The following is a 21,005-nucleotide window of genomic DNA, read 5'->3' as shown; positions in this document are numbered from 1 at the left end:
GTTCTGTCCTCAGGTGCCTTGGAGAATAGCTTGACTCCCTCTTCTTTGGGGCAACCTCTGAGATATTGGAAGACTGCTATCATGTCTCCCCTAGTCCTTCTTTCTCTTAAGCTAGACATACCCAGTTCCTACAACCGTTCTTAGTATTAGTACCTCTTTATAAAGCTTTAGTAAGACCACACCAGTTTTGGTCAGACATAACCGGTGAAGACTTTGGAAAGAGCGTAAAGAAGAGCAACTAAGATGATTAGGGGGCTGGAAGCTAAAATATATGAAGAATTATTGAAGGGATACAATACAATACAATAGCAGAGTTGGAAGGGACCTTGGAGGTCTTCTAGTCCAACCCCCTGCCTAGGCAGGAAGCCCTATACCGTTTCAGACAAATGGCTATCCAACATCTTCTTAAAGACTTCCAGTGTTGGGGCATTCACAACTTCTGGAGGCAATTTCTGTTCCACTGGTTAATTGTTCTCACTGTCAGGAAGTTTCTCCTTAGTTCTAAGTTGCTTCTCTCCTTGATGAGTTTCCACCCATTGCTTCTTGTTCTGCCAGCTACATGTATGTTGTGGGGTTGGTGGTTTTCTTGCAGATGTACAATACAACACAATAGCACTGATTAATTATTCTCACTGTCAGGAAATTTCTCTCCTGGATTAGTTTCCACCCATTGCTTCTTGTTCTGTCCTCAGGTGCCTTGGAGAATAGTTTGACTCCCTCTTCTTTGGGGCAACCCCTGAGATATTGGAAGACTGCTATCATGTCTCCCCTAGTCCTTCTTTCTCTTAAGCTAGACATACCCAGTTCCTACAACCGTTCTTAGTATTAGTATCTCTTTATAAAGCTTTAGTAAGACCACACCAGTTTTGGTCAGACATAACCGGTGAAGACTTTGGAAAGAGCGTAAAGAAGAGCAATTAAGATGATTAGGGGGCTGGAAGCTAAAATATATGAAGAATTATTGAAGGAATTGGGTATGTCCAGTCTAATGAAGGACTAGGGGTGATATGATAACAGTCTTCTAATATTTGAGGGACTGCCACAAAGAAGAGAGAGTCCTATTCTCCAAAGCAGCTGAAGGCAGGCCAAGAAGCAATGGATGGAAACTCATCAAGGAGGAAGCAACCTACAACTAAGGAGAAACTTGCTAACAATTTACCAGTGGAACAGCTTGCTTTCAGAAGTTGTGGGTGCTCCATCATTGGAGGCTTTTAAGAAGAGACTGGACAACCCCTTGTCTGAAATGGTATAAGGCAGGGGTGTCCAAACTTGGCAACTTTTAGACTTGTGGACTTCAACTCCCAGAATTCCCCAGCCAGCTTTGGGGAATTCTGGGAGTTGAAGTCCACAAGTCTTAAACTTGCCAAGTTTGGACACCCCTGGTATAAGGTTTCTTGCTTGAGCAGGGGGTTGGACTAGAAGACATCTGAGGTCCCTTCCAATTCTTATTGCGCTTATGTTCCTTGAAGAACTCCCAGGATTCCCTAGCCAGCCATACCGGCTGGGAAATTCTGGGAATTGAAGTCCACAAGTCTCAAAGCGGCCAAGTTTGGAGACTCCTCCAAACTTAGGTGATGGGGGATTTCTCCCTATTTTTATTTTAATCTAATCTCTTCTGTCTCTGCTCTGCTAGGACAATAATTTTGCAAGAAAAATGGAGGACCTGAAACCAATATTTGTAGAACCGAGAAACAAAGGAGCATTTGCGGAGGTCGGTGAGACTTCATCGTACTTGTTTTCCCAAGAAATGACTTTTCTTTCAGAAGCCTTGCATAAACCTTATTAATGGATAGTCTTGGCTTGGCGATATATTCAGATGCTTTCGTAAGCCTTTGCCCGAGCAGGGGGTTGACTAGAACAGGGGGTGTCAAACTCGTGGCGTCATATTATTGTCACATGACATACCGTAACCCTTGGGTATGGCCAGCATGTGATGCATCCAGCCTTGCGTTAAAAAAAATGTTCCGATGGTCGTGCGGCACAGCTGATTGGCACAGCTGATCCTTGGAACTCTTTTTAATTTTTTTTTTTTTTTAGCATTTTTAAACTTTTGATTTGGGCGAACCGGTAGTAAAAAGAAAATCTTTTAAAAAGTTCCGATGATCAGCTGTGCGACAATCAACTGTGCTGCGAGATTCATATTTGCTACAAAGCAGGAAATCCTGCTTTCTAGTGAATCTAAACTCTGCAGCACAGCTGTGTCCCCCCCACCCCACCCCCGACCCTGTTCTAATTACCTTTGCAGACTCCAAAAAGGCTTCTTAGCGCCTGCGAAGCGAACTGGTAGGGAGACTTCGGAGCATTTCACCCCTGCTCCAAGGTCCCTTTCGATTCTTATTCTGTTTTATTCCTCCTCCTCATCACTGATCGGCTGCGCTTGTGTGATTTTCCCCACCCGAAGCTTCAGGACTGCCCTGCTGCACCTGTTACTCAGATTACTCTCTGTTGGCTGCTTGGAGCCATCGACCAACTCCCTTCCTGAAGTGCCTGGGATTGGTTCCTCCTCCTCCTCCAAACTGACATCTGGAGTGGTATCTGCGGTGGCCATCACAGCCACAGAGCCGTGGTTTTGATGTCTTTCCTGAAGGCCAGTGAAAGAGGCCAGTGGGGGCCCTGTCTTACTTTTGGGGTGAGGGAAACTTGTTCCATAGGGCGGGGATAACAGCAATGGTCTTCCTGAAAAACCCTGCCAGTTGGACTTTTTGGGTTGGCAGAGTCCACAACATATCTTCCCCGCCCGACCTCGGCAGGACAAAAAAGAATTCCATGGGTAATTTTATTTATTTATTCAGAACAGCAGTAGGGAAGCAGCCCTTTATGACTTGTGGACTTCAACTCCCAGAATTCCTGAGCCAAACAGGAGTTTCGGGGTTGAAGTCCACAAGCCATAAAAGGCCCATAGTTCCCCACCTCTAATTTAGAACGTCAGGTAAAAACCCTGCCAGCTCTGTTTGGCTAACATGCTAAGTTTGAGATTGTTAAACCTCAGCTTTTGGGGCATGTATTTTATTCATGTTATACAAAAAAACCAGCCTGTTTGGTGGTAGGTGATTCGGTGAATTTTGCAAATCCGGTCAGTGGGTTAATGGGTTAACTAAGTTAAGCAGCCAACTTGTAGCCCATATTAGCTTCCTAACCTAGCTAGTCAATTTGGGGACTGGCCATTAAAGGGTACTTGGTTTGGGACTAGGTCACTGCACAGTCATTTTTTTAGGGAAAGACAAGATTAGTAAATGCTAAGTGAGAAAAAGCTATTTTTACTCCATGAGAGTGAAGACAACTGACCTTGGAAGCAGGGAGAGAATGGTGTGTTCTTTCTATTTTTTGACCTTCCTGTGTGAGTAGCAGGAGGGAGTTTACTGTTTTCTTTTGTCCAGCACAACTTGTCCAATCTGAGAAATTTCTTATAGCAGCCGGAAGAAAGCAGTGCTAACAGGTGATCAGTTGTCATGAACCTTAGCAACTCTTACTTTAAAGCCAGTGTTTTCCAATGTTTATTATTATATATTTTTATTTGTATTCAAAATAAAGTTAAAATACAAAATACAAAGCTCAAAAAAAAATCCAAAAGGACAAAAAGAAAAAAAAAATCCAAAAAACAATCAAAGCATTAAAAAGGTGCATCACAAAAAAAGGCATTACACATACTATCCCCCCTAGTTGAATACTGATCAATATTTCATTTCATTTCATTTATTAAATTTATAGACCGCCCCCTCTCCCCGAGGGGACTCGGGGCGGTGTACAGACAGAAGCTAAAACCGTATATACAAAACAAATTAAATATAGGGTCTGTACAGAGATAATAAAAATTAAAACAGGTTAAAAGGACAACCCCTTAAAATTTAAAATGCCAGCCAGGAGGATTGAAAATCAAAACTACGATTGGGCCAGGCCAGCTAATTGGAACAGGTGGGTCTTGAGTTTCTTGCGGAAGGAGCGGAGATCGGCAATAGTTCTGATGTCGGGGGGGAGGTCATTCCAGAGGGTCGGGCCCATCACAGAGAAGGCCCTACTCCTGGGCGCCGCCCGCTGGCATTGCCTAGTGGACGGCACCCGGAGGAGTCCCTCCCTATGAGAGCGAATTGGTCGCAGGGATGTATGGGGTAGGATGCGATCCCGCAGGTAGCTAGGTCCTGTGCCATGGAGCGCTTTAAAGGTGATAATCAACACCTTGAAACGCACCCAAAAAGCCACAGGTAGCCAGTGCAGCTCGCGCAGGAGAGGTGTTATATGGGAGTACCTAGTACATCCCATGATTACCCGCGCGGCCGCATTCTGGACCAGCTGCAGCCTTCGGACGCATCTCAAGGGGAGCCCCATGTAGAGAGCATTGCAATAGTCCAGGCGGGACGTCACAAGCGCATGGGTGACTGTGTGAAGGGCGTCCCAGTCCAATAATAATAATAATAATAATAATAATAATAATAATAATAATAATAATAATAATAATAATAATAATAATAATAATAATAATAATTATTATTATTATTATTGGGGTGGGGCTCGACTAGTAATCAATGCCAAATCCGGCGAAACAACTGGCCGCTGTGATACAACGTGTCACAATATATTATTATTACAATATATTATTATTATTATTATTATTCGATTGTATCACAGCGGCCAGTTGATTCGCCGGATTTGGCATTGATTACTAGTCGGGCTCCACCCAGGGGCCTAGGACGTCGTAACATATTTTCTTAATATATGTGCAGATCCAAGCAGTGTGGCCTTTTGCATTTGACTGATGGTGATTTTGTCAAGTTTTAACTGTTTCAAATGTAATCCCAGTGCTTTTGGAATAGCACCCAGTGTGCCGATTACCACTGGAATTACCACTGCTGGTTTGTGCCATAATCGTTGGGTTTCAATTTTTAAGTCCTGGTATTTGCCGACTTTTTCATGTTCCTTCTCCTCAACCCTGCTATCACCTGGTATTGCGATGTCTATGATTGTAACCTTCTTTTTCTCAACCAGTGTGATGTCTGGTGTGTTATGCGCTAGTATTTTGTCTGTTTGTATACGAAAATCCCACAGGATCTTGACCATCTGATTTTCGGTGACTTTTTCAGGCTTATGTTCCCACCAGTTTGTTGTTGTTTTAATATTATAATTTTTGCACAAATTCCAGTGGATCATTTGTGCTACTGAATTGTGCCGCATTTTATAGTCAGTCTGCGCGATTTTTTTACAGCAGCTGAGTATGTGGTCAACAGTTACATCAACTTCTTTGCAGAGTCTGCATTTGGCATCATCAGAGGATTTTTCGATTTTGACCTTAATGGCATTTGTGCGGATAGCTTGTTCTTGCGCAGCCAGGATTAGTGACTCTGTTTCTTTCTTTAATGTACCTGTTGTTAACCATAACCAAGTTTTTTTACTGTCCACTTTATCTTTTATTTTTTCCAGAAATTGGCCATGTAAGGCTTTGTTCTGCCAACTCTCCATTCTTGATTTTATCACATCTTTTCTGTATTCTTGTTTCGTCTGTTGGGCCTTCAATAGATTTTTGTTCTTTACTTCGATTAATAGATGTTCTTGACTTTCTTTTAAATAATCTGCCAGTGCATGTTTTTCTTCTTCAACTATTTGCTTCACTTGTAATAATCCTCTGCCACCTGATTTTCGGGGCAGGTATAGTCTATCAGTGTCACTGCGTGGATGTAAACTGTAGTGCATTGTCATTAGTTTCCTGGTTTTTCGGTCCAAAATGTCCAAATCAGCTTGTGTCCAGTTAACTATACCAGCTGTGTATCTTATAACTGGTATTGCCCAGGTATTTATGGCCTTGATTGTATTTCCACCATTCAATTTAGATTTCAAAATTTTCCTAACTCTGTTGGTGTACTCTCTCCTGACAATAGTTTTTACTTCTCCATGTTTGATGTTATCCAACTGCAAAATGCCTAAGTATTTGTAGGCTTCATTTTTGTTGCATTTAATTAGTTGGCCATTGGGCATTTCAATTCCCTCACATGTAGTGATTTTGCCCCTTTTTATGGATACAGTGGCGCATTTTTCCATGCCAAACTGCATTGAAATATCGGTGCTGAATACTCGGACTGTGTTTGTCAGTGATTGGATTTCTATTTCTGACTTTCCATAGAGTTTCAAATCATCCATATATAATAAATGTGAAATTTTTTCAGCTTTTTTGGCTGTTTGGTAGCCTAATTTCATTTTTTTTAAGATTACTGATAGTGGGATCATCGCGATGATGAAGAGAAGAGGTGAAAGTGAATCACCCTGAAAATTCCTCGCTTGATATTAACCATTCCGTAGTTCTCATTCCCTACTGCCAACTCAGTTCTCCATTGTTTCATCGCCTTTTCAGTGAAAGTTGTTGTTATTATTATTATTATTATTATTGTTGTTGTTGTTGTTATTGCATCAACAGAATTGTATCACAGCGGCCAGTTGTTTCGCCGGATTTGGCATTGATTACTAGTCGAGCCCCACCCCTATTATTATTATTATTATTATTATTATTATTATTATTATTATTATTATTATTATTATTATTATTATTATTATTATTATTTGCAAATAGATTCAATTGTTTTAAAAAATTTGGAGGGCTTTTTTTGTTGGTGTTTTCCAATCTTGATCACTTGCAAGTGGGAAGGACACTGCTTGAATACATGTTCAGTTCAGGGCCTTGCTTTTATTACGCGCTCTACATGGGGCTGCCCTTGAAAAGCCTCCGGAAGCTTCCATCGGTTCATAATGGGGTGGCTTGAACAGTTTTGCTCAAGTGTCCCCTCTCTTGCAGGATGCATTGGCTGCCGATTTGTTTCCGAGTCTAATTTAAGGTTCTGGTTGTGACCCTGAAACGCTGCACGGTTTGCAGCTAGGTTATTTGAAGGACCATCTTTTCCCAGCCACATCTACTGGATCCACCAGAGCAGGGAGGCAGGGAATGTTACAGATCCCTTCTCCTAAAGAGGTCCACCTTGTGGGACCTAGAAGAAGGGCCTTCTCTGTGGTGGCTCTCTCCTTGTGGAACATTATCCTTAAGGAGATAAGATAAGCCCCCACCTTCACTTTCCTTCATTAGGCCTGAAGAATAATAATAAATAAATAATAATAAATATTTATTTCTTAGCCGCACCCTCTCCCGAAGGACTCGGGGCGGCGTACAATAAAACATAGGAAATAAATATATAGACAAACATACATATAACAAAAACGTATACCAAGACATATACATATACAAGGAGGAGGTGAGCTGATGAATAAAAAACAATTAAAAACACAATGTTTAAAAACCCCTAAATAATTTAATACAATTAAAATACCCCAAATAAAAAACCCGTCAGGAGCGATATAGTTCGATCAAAGTTGAGCCAGGCCAGCTACTTGAAATTGGTGGGTCTTGAGCTTTACACGAAAGGAGCGGAGGTCAGAGGTATTCCTAATATCCGGGGGGAGGTCATTCCACAGGGCTGGGCCCGCCACAGAGAAGGCTCTACTCCTAGGCGCTGCCCCCCGGCACTGCCTGGTGGACGGCACCTGGAGGAGACCCTCTCTGTGCGAGCGGATTGGTCGCAGGGATGTATGGGGCAGAATACGATCCCGCAGGTAACTAGGTCCTGAGCCATGGAGCGCTTTGAAGATCGTTATCAAAACCTTGAAAGACTTTGTTCTCCCAGCAGGCTTAGGGACCCAAGAGTGGTATGGAGCCCATCCCCTGGCTGATCTGGTGGGTAGGGCTGTGTGTGGACGTTGATTGAGTTCTGTCCTTGGGTTTTATCTTTTGTAAGCCACCTGCAGTCACCATGAGTGATCTGAGCAGCTGTTTAGACTGACTTGCAATGCACCTCTACTCGCAACTTGACAGCGGAAATGAAGGGGGGACGGGAGGAGAATTCCCCTTTCATGAAGGGAATTGCGAGAGAATATTGATATGCACAGTAAACCACAATTACCTCTCTATGTGTGTGCACGCATACAGGTGCTTGCGTGTACACATTTTATTTGAATTAATCTTATTTTTTTTCCCTAGGTTATGGGTGGCTATTATGAAAAGGTGGCCTGCCCAAAATCAAATGGTGCTATTTTCTTGGCTGTGTGCAGGGGAAAGGTATGTGTTGCCCAAACGTATATATATATTCATTCATTTTCTCCCTCTCTCTCTCTCTCCCTCTCTCTCTCTCTCTCTCTCCCTCTCTCTCTCTTTCTCTTTCTTTGTCTTTCTCTCCCCCCCTCTCTCTCCCTTTCTATCTTTTTCTCTACCTCTCTCTCTCTCCCTGTCTCTCTCTCTTTGTCTCTCTTTCTCTATCTCCCTCTTTCTGTATATGTCTCTCCCTTTCCCCCTCCCCCTCTCTCCCTCTCCCTCCCCCCCTCTCTCTCTGTGTTGTGGCTGTTGTTAGTTTTTAATGCAGATCCTTCTCCCAGCTCACAATCCAGAATTGTAAAGCTCTAGAATGAGAGCGGTGTATATTCAAACTGTACATTCAGTATAAATATAACTAGATTCTAGAGCTGTGATGGCCAGCTGTTGCCCCAGCCCAGCTCCAACGGGGTGCATGTGAGGGGGGGGCACTCACATTGCATTTTGGGGGTTCGTTCTCATACGACCCGCGACCCGTTTTGGCCCTGGAAGGCCTGCACCAACCTGGAAGCCAAAAATGGGTTGGGGGGAAGGGTTCACGCACCTGCACGGGGCGCATGCATGGGGGGGGGAACTCGCATTGAGTTTTTGGGTTGCGCACACATGCGCACTCTTTGGGCACTCGGCACCAAAAAGATTAGCCATCACTGTTCTACAGCAATGTTTTCAAACTTGTCACCTTTCAAAGGGATGGACTTCAACTCACAAAATTTCCCAGCCAGCCCTTCTGGCAATCTAGTCTTCTACACATCTCACAGCTGCCAAGTTTGAAAAAAAAACTGGTCGAAATGAAAGCCAGTCTCCTCCCATCCAAGTAAGAATCAGATTCAATTCGACTTAACGTGTCCAGAAAAGCCAACACTGACTGCATAGTGCCACCTGATGCTTCGTATGTTGCTTATTTTGGACACCCTGCATTTCCTCCTATGCATGACCAATACGTGGGCTGAAGGTTTCTCAGAACAGAAGTCGACAGATCTTAAAAGTTGCCAAGGTTGAGGAACGCTGCTCTCTCGTATGTGCTGGAAGCCCTCTTTCCTTCTGATTCCCAAAAGACTGAAAAGTGGCCTTGCTTTTGATTTAGGGAGAAAGCTCTTGAGTGTCCCTTGGACTTCAATCAGTCAATCCTAAAGGACATCAATCCTGATTGCCTCAAAAGTGTTCTTTTTAAACAAACAAAACCCTCAAAAGAGTTTTTCCCATCCCTCCGTCATCAGGACTCAGGGGTGAAATGCTACCCGCTCGGTAGCCTGAACCGGTAGTTAGCTGTGCAACAATCAGCTGTGCCACACAATTTATATTCGCTAGAAATCAAACAGGTAGTAAAAAAAATGCTAAAGAAAAGTAAAAAAAAATGTTCCGATGATTGCATGGCACAGCTGATGGCAAACCTTTTTTAAAGCATTTTTTTTACTACCGGTTTTAAAATGCTTTAAAAAAAAAAGTTCTGACGATCAGCTGTGCAACAATCAGCTGTTCCGGGTGATTTATATTCTGTAGAAAGCAGAAAGCGAATCTAAATTGCGTGGCACTGCTGTTCCTTCCCGCCCGCCCGCTGTGCAGACTCAGAAAAGGCTTCTTAGCGTCTGCGGTGCAACTATGCGCAAAGCAAACTGATAGCAGACTTCATAGCATTTTACCCCCATCAGAACTGACAAAGCTTCTTGAATGAGAAGTGAAACTTTTCCTCCTTCCTCAAAGAAAAAAACAGTCCGGTTGCCTTTTGAAGGAAAAAAGAAAAGAAAAGAAACTTTGAGGGCAACTATGACCTGGATGACTGAGAATCTCCACAGAATATCAACCCTGAGTTGGAAGGATAGATGCTGAAGCTGAAGCTCAAATACTTTGTCCGCCAAATGAGAAGACAAGAATCCTTGCGAAAGACCCTGATGATGGGGAAGATGGGAGGCCAAAGGAGAAGGGGGGACGGCAGAGAAAGAGATGGTTAGATGATACATAAATTTGGGCAAACTGGGGGATACTGAAGGACAGGACGGGAGGACTGGAGTACTATGATCCATGGGGTCGCAAAAAGTCAAACACAACTTCCCAACTGAACAACAAACAATAAGAAAGGAGGCTAATTATAACATTTGTTATAAAATGAAGGACAAAGATAATAACGAATTTATGTACATTTGATAGAGGATTGGTAATATAATGTATAACTCTAAGTGCATACTATAAAGATACCCTGTTGAAAATAGTGATAGATATATAAATATAAACACTTGGTAAATTCTTTTATACTGTAAAAATATCTCAAATGAGACAATGATTACATAAAGGTATGTTGTTATTAAGCAGACAATCAAGAATGTAAGAGAATTAAGATAACTGGGGGGGGGAGAAATATTAATCGTAATTGAATATATGCTGTACAATGAAAGCGAGGTTTTTAGTTATATTAGATGGAAAATCTGTGATTGTATATGTAATTGAAAATACGGATGCAAAAACACTTGTAACCAAACGACATGCTGTATGTAATGGATGAAAATTTTTAAATGTTGTCTTTTATGTTTAAAAATTTAAAAAATGGGGTGGGGGGGAAGAAAGGAGGCTAAAGACTCAAACAATTAGTGACTGTTTGACTTTCCTTGACCTCTGCAGAAACCTCTGAGTCCTCAAAAGGGAGCAAAGTTAATAACAATGACAATAGCACTTAGACTTATCCCAAAGGTCCTTTGGGACTGCCTTGTTTTTCTTCGAAGACGTTTCGCTTCTCATCCAAGAAGCTTCTTCGGCTCTGACTGGATGGTGGAGAAAGGAAAGATCATCCACCACCATCCATCCAGTCAGAGCTGAAGAAGCTTTTTGGATGAGAAGCGAGACATCTTCAAAAAAAAAAACAACCCAGAAAATCAAGTTGCCTCCTGAAAATGCACCTTTGGGACAACCATAATCTCCATAGACACATAGACTTCTATACCACTCCACAATGCTCTACAGCACTCCGAGCGGTTTACAATGTCAGCATATTGTCCCCAATAATCTGACCTCGGAAGGATGCACGGCTGATGCAACCTTGAGCCAGTCTGGATCAAACTCCAGGCGGTGGGCCAAGTTAACCCGCAATACTGCGTTTAACCACTGCACCACTGGGGCTAAGCTGCCGCGCCATCTGTTTGCTAAAGAAAATCTGAATATTTAATACAACACCAGGCAGCACCTTGGGTCTTGGACAGCTCCCCACGGCCAATTCATCACAGGGCAAAGTAACTGAAGTCATTCAATTACTTTTATTATTGGCAGCCACGTTTTTGTCGAAATCGTCGTAACTCTTGTATTTTTGGATTGTCGTTCTTTATTATTACTGACCACCGTTCTGTCGAAATGAATTCAACTTTTGTACTTGTTGAATTGCCCCTTGGTGAGTTTGTCCCATTCTGCAGCACCTTGATTCTTGCAGACAATTGTCCTTTAACAGGACAACGTTGATCAAAACTCATTCTTTGCCTTCAGGCGAGTGAAGGTTTGGACTTTGCTGATAAGAATGGACGAGGCGTGATCATCACAGGCCTTCCGTTCCCTCCTCGCAAGGACCCCAGGATCTTGTTAAAGATGAAGTTCTTGAATGAAATGAATGCAAAAGATGTCAGCAGGCAGGTAAGGAGAGAGAGGGACATTGCTTTGATCATAAGGTAAAGGTAAAGGTTCCCCTCGCACATATGTGCTAGTCGTTCCCGACTCGAGGGGGTGGTGCTCATTTCCGTTTCAAAGCCGAAGAGCCAGTGCTGTCCGAAGACGTCTCCGTGGTCATGTGGCCGGCATGACTAAATGCTGAAGGCGCATGGAACTCTGTTTCCTTCCCACCAAAGGTGGTTCCTATTTTTCTACTTGCATTTTTTAGGTGCTTTTTGAACTGCTAGGTTGGCAGAAGCTGGGGCAAGTAACGGGAGCTCACTCTGTTACATGGAACTAGGGATTCGAACCGCTGAACTGTCGACCTTTCTGATCGACAAGCTCAGCCACTGAGCCACAAAGAAGTACAAAACATGCCATTTTGTGACATATATGATGGAGGTTTTCTTCCAAAACATTCCATTTTTAACCTTGCAGTGGCCTCTTTGCACTCTTATCAGAAGAATCCTGCGTGTTCTCCCGTGCGCTGCTTAGAGAATCCAAAGGAATGGGTCATTTCAGTCTGCTTGCCTCGAGACTGAATTGAAGAAATTTGGCCACGCCTCCTTTTTCACTCTGATCAGTTGATCAGTTTTTTCAATTCAGTCTGTCTAACGAGACGTAATCACATTTCTCTCTTCAATACAATAATACAATAGTAGAGTTGGAAGGGACCTTGGAGGTCTTCTAGTCCAACCCCCTGCCTAGGCAGGAAACCTTATACCGTTCCAGACAAATAGCTATCCAACATCTTCTTAAAGACTTCCAGTGTTGGGGCATTCACAACTTCTGGAGGCAACTTCTGTTCCACTGATTAATTGTTCTCACTGTCAGGAAATTTCTCCTCCGTTCTAAGTTGCTTCTCTCCTTGATTAGTTTCCACCCATTGCTTCTTGTTCTACCCTTTATTATTATTATTATTATTATTATTATTATTATTATTATTATTATTATTATTATTATTATTATTATTATTATTTATTGAATTTATAGACCGCCCCCTCTCCCCGAAGGGTCTCGGGGTGGTGTACAGACAGAGCTAAAAAACCATATACACAATAAAAATATATTAGATACCCCTTAAAAATGAATTAAATATAGAGTCTGTACAATAATAGTAAAAATTAAAAACAGCTTAAAAGTCTACCCCTAAAAATTTAAAATACCGGCCAGGAGGATTGAAGATTGAAACTACGATTGGGCCAGGCCAGCTAATTGGAACAGGTGGGTCTTGAGTTTCTTGCGGAAAGAGCGGAGATCGGTGGTAGTTCTGATGTGCTTTGGAGGTGCCTCAGGTGCTTTGGAGAATAGCTTGACTCCCTCTTCTTTGTGGCAACCCCTGAGATATTGGAACACTGCTATCATGTCTCCCCTAGTCCTTCTTTCTCTTAAGCTAGACATACCCAGTTCCTGCAACCGTTCTTCATGTGTTTTAGTCTCCAGTCCCCTAATCATCTTTGTTGCTCTTCTCTGCACTCTTTCTAGAGTCTCCACATCTTTTTTACATCGTGGCGACCAGAACTGAATGCAGCATTCCAAGTGTGGCCTTACCAAGGCATTATAAAGTGGTATTAACGCTTCACGTGATCTTGATTCTATCCCTCTGTTGATGCAGCCTAGAACTGTGTTGGCTTTTTTGGCAGCTGCTGCACACTGCTGGCTCCTATTTAAATGGTTGTCCACTAGGACTCCAAGATCCCTTTCACAGTTACTACTACTGAGCAAGGTATCACCTATACTGTACCTGTGCATTCCATTTTTGTTGCCTAAATATAGAACCTTACTTTTTTCACCATTGAATTTCATTTTATTAGATAGTGCCCAATGTTCAAGTTTGTCAAGATCCTTCTGTATCTTAAGCCTATCTTCTGGAGTGTTGGCTATTCCTGCCAGCTTGGTATCATCTGCAAATTTGATGAGTTCCCCATTTATTCCCTCATCCAAATCATTGATGAAGATGTTGAAGAGTACTGGGCCCAAAACAGAGCCTTGGGGTACTCCACTGCATACTTCCCTCCATGTAGATGCAGTTCCATTGAGGACTACACGTTGAGTGCGGTTGGTTAGCCAGTTACGAATCCATCTGGTGGTGATGCTGTCTAACCCACATTCTTCTACTTTATCAAGTAGTAGGTTATGGTCTACCTTATCAAAAGCCTTACTGAAGTCCAAGTAAACTATATTGACGGCATTCCTCTGGTCCACTAATTTTGTCACATTATCAAAGAATGCAATAATTAGTCTGGCATGATCCGTTTTTGACAAATCTTCATTTGTATTCGATTTCCTATTCCTTTGGATTTTCCTTGTAGGTAATTTTTTTGTTTATTTGCTAATCCTTTCTTTCCAGGTTGTTTTTACTAAGCGCGCTGGTTTCCCTGGTCCGCCAGTTAGAACCACCGCTACGAAGCTCCCCTCCGGGGAGGGGGTGTTATTCTGGGCGCAACTGTTCCTTTTCGGACCAGCCCTCAAGGTTTAACTATTGTGTGGCTGTGAGTTCGGTGCGCCGTACTCGGGCTCTTCTTTGGAGCGCTCAGAGGCTTGGTCCGCCATCCTCTAGTCGCTTGCCGTTCAAATTGCGCAGGCGCGGGCTTTGCAGTAGCCGTCACACACCCTCATTGGCTGATTTGCTAATTCCCGGCCGTTGCCTGTTGGCGCCAAGCGCGACGCTGTACTGCATAGCTATTGGCCATTTTCCTTTGGCGCCAAACAAGTCGCTCTGTTGCGTCAGCCATTTTGGTTGCAGTTGGTCTCATTGCGAGCGAGTCGCCGAGCTGATCGAAAGTGTGAGTGCGGTCTCACTCTACTCTCGGTTAAAAAAACTGTTGCCGCGGCTGCAAAGCCTTTGTTGGTACCTCACGTCAGCCTTCTTGAGCACTAGGATCGCGGGGCGGTCAGGTTTGCCTGTCCCTTTACCCGGTTTGTCACCTGTGTTTGCTAATATGGCTGAGCGATCCACCAGCTTGCCCTGAGGGGATGGTGTCTCCCCTGGGAGCCCCCCTTTGGCTACTTCCCCAGCGCCCAGGATAGGGAGAGGTACCACCAGGGCCGCGTCTAATAAATCCAGGGCCAAATCCAAGTTGGCGGCTGCTGATAAGGGCGCAAAGGACAAATACTGGGTGTCGAGCAAGCACTCCGCCAAAGGCCGGACAGCGCGGGAAGCGACTCCCCCCCCCCCGCCGCCGCCATTACAATTGGAGGACTTACCCCCCTTACCTACTCATGGGTCCCCTTTGCGCACGGCCAGGGATTGGTCCCCGGATAGTATCCACGTACAGAGCCTTTCGGCTGAGGATGTGGGCCTGCACTCGGGATCCACACCAAGTGCTTCTGACTTGAGCGTGGCCCCAAGTTCCCAAGCCAGGCAATCCACCCCAGAAGGAAGGAGTGCTCCTCCTGAGGCAACCTTTACCCCCACTGCTGTGGGGCTCCGTGGGGAGGATGGTCAAATTGTGAGCCTCCCCAGGGAATTTAGGGACCTCATTTCTGCGGCCATTTCCCAAGGGGTGGACTCCGAGCTCCGTAGGAGGTCTAAAGGCACGGGACCTTCTTCCAGGTCTACTTCAGGGCCTGTTACAGATCCTCCCCCTTCTCCTTTGCCATCCACCCATAGTGAGGACTTGCTTTTGGGTGAGAAAGGACAAGGGCACCTTGAACTGTCTGACGATGAGGGTGGTCCCCAGGACACCCCTCTTCCCGGCGGCTTATTCAGGCCTGCTCTATTTAAATCCTTACTATTCAAGGCCAGAGCCACAGCTAACATGGGTAAGAAGGGAACCCCCGTAGAACCTTCCTTGGGCCTGGATTCCCCGACACATCACAACCCACTCAACGCGCAGCGCAGCCACGACTACGCCCTGGGCCACGCAAGCCTCCACCGAGGAAATTTGTAGGGCGGCGACGTGGTCATCTCCATCGCTTTTCGTCAGGCACTACAAGTTGGACAGCTATGCTTCGGCCGAAATTGCATTCGGACGCCGAGTTTTGCATTCGGTACACTCAGACATTGGGTCCCTGGACCGGTCTTCTACCCTCCCTTAGGTCAGTATGCCTAGGCATATCCCATTCCTTTGGATTCTCTAAGCAGCACACTGGAGAAGGACCGTTGTACTTAGCTGATATCGGTACGCTGCGTGAGAATCCAACCCCACCCATACACAAGTCGGCCCAGGATCGAGGGTGGCTACGGGGTTTCGAGTTAGGAGGGCATTCCATGTGCTTTCATCTCTCGAAACGGCCATGTCTTCCATTGGAAAAACTGATCAGCCGAGTGAAAAAGGAGGCGTGGCCAAATTTCTTCAATTCAGTCTCGAGGCAAGCAGACCGAAATTAACCCATTCCTTTGGATTCTCACGCAGCGCACCGAGAACCACCGTTCAGGTAAGTACAACGGTCATTTTTGAGTTGATCCACCTGGATTCTAATCTTTTTTAGGGATTTCTATCCAGGTTTTTCGGGGGGCTACCGGCACCGTTGCCGAATGCTTTCTAAGCGGACTGAACTTTGCTCACAAACTTTCAGATGTTCTTCATTTTAGTGAGATAATTGGGGGAGGTAGTTGCTATTGCCATTGTAACATGTGAAAGGGATATTCTTGTTTTCCACTTTAAATATTGTAAAGAGCCTACCAGTAAATCCCGGCCTTCCAATCTGTCTGCAGTCTAGAAGGAATGACGCACAAATTAAATGCATGATAAGATCTTTTGTATTGCTAGATTTAATTGGCATTATGTTTGGGATAGTGCTTTAGCTAGTTTCCCAGAATGGAGTCTGCAACTTTCCCCTGTTCTGATCAACGTCAGATTAAGACACTGACCTGAGTGTTCTCGTAAGAGGGAGCAGGGGTGAAATTTTTAAACCATGTTTGGTCTTTTGCTTTTTTTTTTTTTTTTTAAAGGCTGTGAATGAAAAACAGAAGGCAACACTCTAAAATGAAGCTGTATTCTTTCCGCCCTGTTTTAGTATTTGTCTGGAAATGCCTGGTACGCACAGCAGGCTTCTCGTGCTGTGAACCAAGCTATCGGAAGAGTTATCCGGCATCGGCAGGATTATGGTGCCATTTTCCTCTGCGACCAAAGGTGATTCTTCTTTCCAGTGGAATTTTGTACCATTAATGTTAAGTTCCTTCTTCTCATCTACTGAATATAGAGATCGTATCTCTTTGGACAGGTAGAGTCACAACTTAACAGCAGTTCATTTAGTGACGTTCAAAGTTATAACAGCACTTTAAAAAAAAGGGACCTACAACCATTTTTCACACTTACAACAGTTGCAGCATCCCCCACATGGTCACATGATCAAAATTTGGACGGTTGGCAACTGATACTTATGACGGTTGCAATGCCCCAGGGGTCGCACGATCTCGTTTTGTGACCTTCTGTCAAGCGAAGTCAATGGGGAGGCCAGACTCACTTAATAACAGTGTTCCTAACTTAACAGCTGTGATAGTTCAGTTAACAACTGTGACAAGAAAGGTCACAAAATGAGGCAAAACTCACTGAACAAATGTCTCGTTTAACAACAGGAATCTTGAGCTCAGTTGCAGTCATAGGTTGAGGACTACCCGTCATCTTTTTGTCAGGACTGACTACAAGCCTTCAATTCCCAACAGGTTCATGCAGGCTGATATAAGGGCCCAGTTGCCCTCCTGGATCCGCCCTTACGTCAAAACCTATGAAAACTTTGGACATGCCATCAGGGACGTTTCTCAATTCTTCCGTTCTCTCCAACAGGGTGTAAGTATAAAACAGCAACACGTAAGGGGGTGGGGGTGGGGGTTTGTGGAAAAAAGGCTCCAAATTTTCAGAGGTAGTGTTTTGAGGAGCACATAAGACATTAATTCGTTTAACCTCCTCCATATTTATATTTATATTTGCTCACTTATTCATCTGTTTATCTATTTAATGAATTTTACTGTGGATGATGTATTTGCTGTGTGGACTGTACACCGCCCCGAGTCCCTTTTGGGAGAGGGGGCGGTCTAGAAGTGCGAAGGAATAAATAAATAAATAAATTCACCCACAGACCTTTTTTTTTTTTAGAATCTTGGCCCCCTGTTAGTTTAGGAAATGGACCTACGTATTAACTTTTTTAACAAAAGCTTTCGGATGCCGTCCAGTGTATCAGGGAGGAGTTGCAGGAGATTCTGGAATGAGATTGTCATGAGGTTCTCTCTTAACTTGGTGGTTTTCTTGCAGATGTATAATACAACACAATAGCAGAGTTGGAAGGGACCTTGGAGGTCTTCTAGTCCAACCCCCTGCCTAGGCAGGAAACCCTATACTATTTCAGGCAAATGGCTATCCAACATCTTCTTAAAGACTTCCAGTGTTGGGGCATTCACAACTTCTGGAGGCAAATTCTGTTCCACTGATTAATTGTTCCCACTGTCAGGAAATTTCTCCTCAGTTCTAAGTTGCTTCTCTCCTTGATTAGTTTCCACCCATTGCTTCTTCTTCTACCCTCAGGTGCCTTGGAGAATAGTTTGACTCCCTCTTCTTTGTGGCAGCTCCTGAGATATAGGAAGACTGCTATCACGTCTCCCCTGGTCCTTCTTTTCATTAAATCAGACATGCCCAGTTCCTGTCCCAGTCCTAGTTTGGGTAATGAAACATCTGCAAGCTCAGAGAGCATCAAGGGCCCCACAGTTATCATCGTCATGTCCTCCCTCCTCCTCCTCCTTGTCAGGGTTCCAAAGAATACATCCCATTCAAGAAGAACTCTGAGGCAGGTAATTTCCTTAAAGAACATTTTATTGGGACATATCAAATTGGCAAGTTCCTACGTAGTAAAAAAACCCGGCTCTTAAGTTCCCATCGGTTTTCCACCCAATTAAAAGTCAAACTTTGTCACTTCCCCCCAGATTCTCCACTCACCTGGTCCAATCAGCATGCAGTTCAGTTGCTGGATGACCTCAGTCTCCACCTTTCGAACACCTGACCCAACGTCCTCGATTCCCATGGGAAGGAATTTTGTTTTAGCTTCAACACCCCAGCTATCTCTATTCCTCCCACTCCCCCGGATCTTCACTCCAGCCCTAAAGCAATGAGAAGAGAACCACCCTGGGGCAAATTACAAAAAGGAAAATGGCCACAGTTTGGCTAACTTCAGGGCTGACACTCCTCTTCTCTAGAAACCCCCCTCTCTTCTAGCACTAACGATGTTACCTAGTTTGCGAAAGGAAACATCTGAAAGAAATCAACCAAGGACTCCTAATTGGCTGAAACTCTATTTTGTCTGGTAATTTAAGATCAAAGACCTTTGGATTAATTCACAATATAAAGTGCTATATTCAGACACATTCAGATCACCAAGGAGAGAAGCAACTTAGAACTAAGGAGAAATTTTCCTGACAATTAGAACAATTAACCAGTGGAGCAGCTTGCCTCCAGAAGTTGTGAATGCTCCAACACAGGAAGTTTTTAAGATGATGTTGGATATCCATTTGTCTGAAGTGGTGTAGGGTTTCCTGCCTAAGCAGGGGGTTGGACTAGAAGACCTCCAAGGTCTCTTCCAACTATTCTATTCTATTCTATAAACCTACTCAGTTGCAAGAGTCTCCTCTGAATCTTACACTCAAGCCTGTTACGATAACATGGGTCCCACTTTGTAATCATTTGACGACTTCTGATCAGTTATCCCAAATGTAATTTATTTTCCCAGAGGGCAATTGAACTTGCTTAAGTTTTTTTTTTTTCCATTTGAAAAAATATTTTGCTTCTCATCCAAGAAACTTCTTCAGCTCTTGAAAAGAAAAAAAAACCCGAGAAAGTCCGATTGCCTTTTGGAAAAAGCACCTTTGGGACAACCAGGATCTGGATGATGTTGCATTTCCACAGACACCTGGTCAGTTAAGAGCAAGGGTGTCCAAACTTGGCAACTTTAAGACTTGTGGACTTCAACTCCTAGAATTCCCCAGCCAGCAGCTGGCTGGGGAATTCTAGGAGTTGAAGTCCACAAGTCTTAAAGTTGCCAAGTTTGGACACCCCTGGTTAAGAGAATCGGGGACTGAGTCCAGTCCTCGGAGTAAATCAGGATAGCTGATCTGTTTTCTAGTAGCTTCATAGCTTGTTTTTAGAGAATTCTCTTTCTTGAGCACTATTTTGGCAAAGCAGCACGTTCTTTTTCCTAGGAATAAATAAATACTGTTAAGAACTGCTCCAAGTCAGTTATGGAGTTGCCAAGCCCATTTTCTTATGACGGCAAATGGATGTTTCTTTTAAAGAAATATTTGAATATTCGCTCTCATTTGTTTATATGCTTTATATGCCCATCTCATTGACGATGCAAATCTGGGCAACTTCATTACTTTCTCATGAGTTCACTGTCCTGCCTATTTAAGTGTGTTTATGCCTGCTAGCCTGAACGAACAATACCGGATACAAAGCTCAGTATAATGCTGAATGTTAAACACACACACACACCCCAAAAAAACCCACCCCACCCCCACTAGTTAATTCTATATGGCCATGATCACTCTAAGAAGATTAACCTACACCCACAGTTGAAATTCAACTTGGAATATTGCATCCAGTTTTGGTCTCCACATGACAAAAAAGATGTTGAGACTTTGGAAAAGGTTCAGAGAAGAGCAACTAAGATGATCAAAGACCTGGAGACTAAAACATGAAGAACAATTGCAGGAATTGGCTTTGGCCAGTCTAGAGAAAAAAAGGACCGGGGGGGGGGGGGGACATGATAACAGTCTTCCAGTATTTGAGGGGCTGCCACAAAGAAGAGGAAGTCAACCTGTTCTCCAAAGTACCTGAAGGCAGGACCAGAGGCAACAAATGGACACAGATAGATAGATGATGATAGATAGATGATAGATAGATAGATAGATAGATAGATAGATAGATAGATAGATAGATGATAGATAGATAGATAGATAGATAGATAGATAGATAGATAGATAGATAGATAGATAGATGATGGATGATAGATAGATGATGGATGATAGATAGATAGATGATAGATAGATAGATAGATAGATAGATAGATAGATAGATAGATAGATAGATAGATGATAGATAGATGATGGATGATAGATAGATGATAGATAGATAGATAGATGATAGATAGATAGATAGATAGATAGATAGATAGATAGATAGATAGATAGATAGATGATGGATGATAGATAGATAGATACTGTAGATGAGAGGGAGAGAGATAATAACAATAGCACTGAGACTTATATACCGCTTCACAGTGCTCGGCAGCCGTCTCTAAATAGTTTTACTGAGTCAGCTTGGTGCCAACAATC

At 43.5% G+C, this 21,005-nt stretch overlaps 1 protein-coding gene across 1 annotated transcript in view; it reads left to right on the top strand.

Moving 5' to 3' along the window:
• The window catches only part of RTEL1 (regulator of telomere elongation helicase 1), a 157,945-nt gene that overhangs the window by 93,237 nt on the left and 43,703 nt on the right, over positions 1–21,005 (top strand). Inside the window, exons 21-25 of the mRNA XM_081949693.1 lie at positions 1,634–1,711; positions 8,009–8,086; positions 11,582–11,725; positions 16,703–16,818; positions 17,352–17,475. Coding sequence (XP_081805819.1) covers positions 1,634–1,711; positions 8,009–8,086; positions 11,582–11,725; positions 16,703–16,818; positions 17,352–17,475 — 540 coding nt within the window. The remainder of the gene's footprint in view (positions 1–1,633; positions 1,712–8,008; positions 8,087–11,581; positions 11,726–16,702; positions 16,819–17,351; positions 17,476–21,005) is intronic.

The sequence above is a fragment of the Natrix helvetica genome (genome assembly GCF_964273705.1).
Source record: "Natrix helvetica genome assembly, chromosome: 3".
NCBI lineage: Eukaryota > Metazoa > Chordata > Lepidosauria > Squamata > Natricidae > Natrix > Natrix helvetica.
This window is presented reverse-complemented; position numbering and strand designations above follow the sequence as displayed.